This window comes from Olea europaea, chromosome 2, assembly GCF_002742605.1.
Source record: "Olea europaea var. sylvestris chromosome 2, O_europaea_v1, whole genome shotgun sequence".
NCBI classification, from domain to species: Eukaryota; Viridiplantae; Streptophyta; class Magnoliopsida; order Lamiales; family Oleaceae; genus Olea; species Olea europaea.
This window is the reverse complement of record NC_036238.1, coordinates 13028741-13030803: the sequence shown is the minus strand read 5'-3', so window position 1 is coordinate 13030803 and position 2063 is coordinate 13028741. Positions and strand designations below refer to the sequence as shown.

At 33.2% G+C, this 2063-nt stretch overlaps 1 protein-coding gene across 1 annotated transcript in view; it reads right to left on the bottom strand.

The window, feature by feature from the left end:
• Nucleotides 1–464: 464 nt before the first annotated feature.
• Nucleotides 465–2063, bottom strand: part of LOC111372561 (pollen receptor-like kinase 3) — a 3437-nt gene continuing 1838 nt past the window's right edge. Inside the window, exon 2 of the mRNA XM_022994928.1 lies at nt 465–1745. Coding sequence (XP_022850696.1) covers nt 1157–1745 — 589 coding nt within the window. The 3' untranslated portion in view covers nt 465–1156. The remainder of the gene's footprint in view (nt 1746–2063) is intronic.

Below are 2063 nucleotides of genomic sequence, written 5' to 3'. Positions count from 1 at the left end.
ACGCTCTCTAATTTAAAATATTAATGTAAAGAGCTATTAGAACATAATTTTAAGGATCAGCTATTTAAAATAGATAGAAATATTTAAGAGTTCATTAGATATGTTCTTAGAGAGTCAAACTCGCTTTCTATTCTTAATGTACAATAATTACATATAGTAAGTTGTGGATTCCAATACTTTACTTCTTAAGTTACTCAAACTACATTTAAATTGATTGATAATTGACATATAAAAAAATTATGTTAAATAAAATATGGAGAAAAATCAATAAATGTTTCTTGAGGAAAACAAAATGAAGTGTCAAAATAGAAAGTATTATTGGAGTGCATCAAAATTTTGATTTTAAATTTAAAGATATTTTCTATAATGCATAAGATGCTCTGAAAGATACAGTAATGTTGCTGAATAATAAGTGTGACAATACTAAACTCTTGTTTGAACTATATTATTGGAATGAAAATACATTTTTAAATAATCAAAACATCTCAAAAGAAATTTCTATTAATCAGACAGCACACATATACATTGTGGGTTTGACAAGAAATTTATTGAAAATGGGAAGAAGAAGAAGAAGAAAATTATGTACAGTTCATTCGTAGTTATGCGAGTGCTCATCTTTTGTTGCTAAAAGTTAAGCCCAAGGCTACAAGACTCCCTGAAACAATATAGTTCCAATGCTTTTCAACAAGTAGCTAGACCTCTGCAAATGGCAAACGAGCTGAACCCTTAACCCTGAGAAATTGCAAGAAAGCAACAATTTTTCAAAATGTAAACTAATTCTATGCTTTCTTAAGATTATACAAAACTTTCAATCTTGTCTCCTGTTTGTCTCCTCTTCGTAATCTGATACGCCAGAGATATTTCTACACAAAAATGCCGCTCACAAGCATCCTTTTCCAATGAAAAAATTATCGTTTTTCTGGCTTTGTACTTATATCAGCAATGACGCGGATGTTTCAGGAAAACGAGACATTGGTTAGTAGCACAGAACAGGGCTCGACTGGAAAAATAGAGAAATGACAAAACTGGAAGTCTCACTGTAGGCTAGCTCATCTTTTAACATACCCTGGCATTCATTCAATGACTGAAAGCTCGCAATACTGACAGCATTGGTTACTCTACTCAACTGTCCTAATCTATCAACTCAGAATAGGGCTCAAACTTGTACCTCCTCTATTTTCTTTATGGCTTCTTTCATCACAATCCTCTTGTCTTGATCACTTTCTGTGCATTCGGCTCCAATATATAGGAGTTTCTCCATTTGGTCAAGTGAATTTGACGTGTTTGCTATCTCTAGATCAATCAATTCTGAAACTTTGTTCTCAGAAATTGCTGTTTTAGTCCATTGTATAACATCTGTGCCACCCTTCTGATTGTTCAGATACTGAGAAGGAAATTTCCCAGTAACGATTTCAAGAATGACTACGCCAAGACAAAAGACATCGCTTTTTGGAGAAACTTGTTGATACAATATGGCTTCTGGGGTTTTATAAGCAAACAGTTGTTGCACAGATTGAGTGTTACTGATCAATGGATAAAGCATGTAATCATTGAGAAGTGGCTCGTAATCTGAAGAAAGAAGAATATTGCTAGACTTTAGATTCCCGTGTGGCAATTCATATTGTGCAAACTCATTGTGAAGGAATCCCATTCCTTGAGCAACTCCTTGAATGATTTTCAGACGAGTAGGCCAATTCAGCTCCCCATGATAAATCCCACGATCACCTGAAATACTCCGTTTTATAGTTTAAGACTTTATTAAACAAACAAAGAAAGAAGAGCGAAAGGCATGTGAAAATGACTGTTTCTAGATAGAGGAGAACTGGCATTGGCAAATTCAATATCATTTCTTTGAATTTTGATAACTATCTGTTTTCTGATTATACCTTTCAGGTTTCAAGAAGACCATAAAGTAAAAATGTAAATAAACTATCTTGAAGAAAAAGGACTATTTCCTGCATATGACGGCGTTCATTAGATTTTTTTTTTTCTAACTACATCAATATATAATTGATCCAAATGTTGCAATTCAGGGATATCAGATGAGGGTCAATTTCGAGATT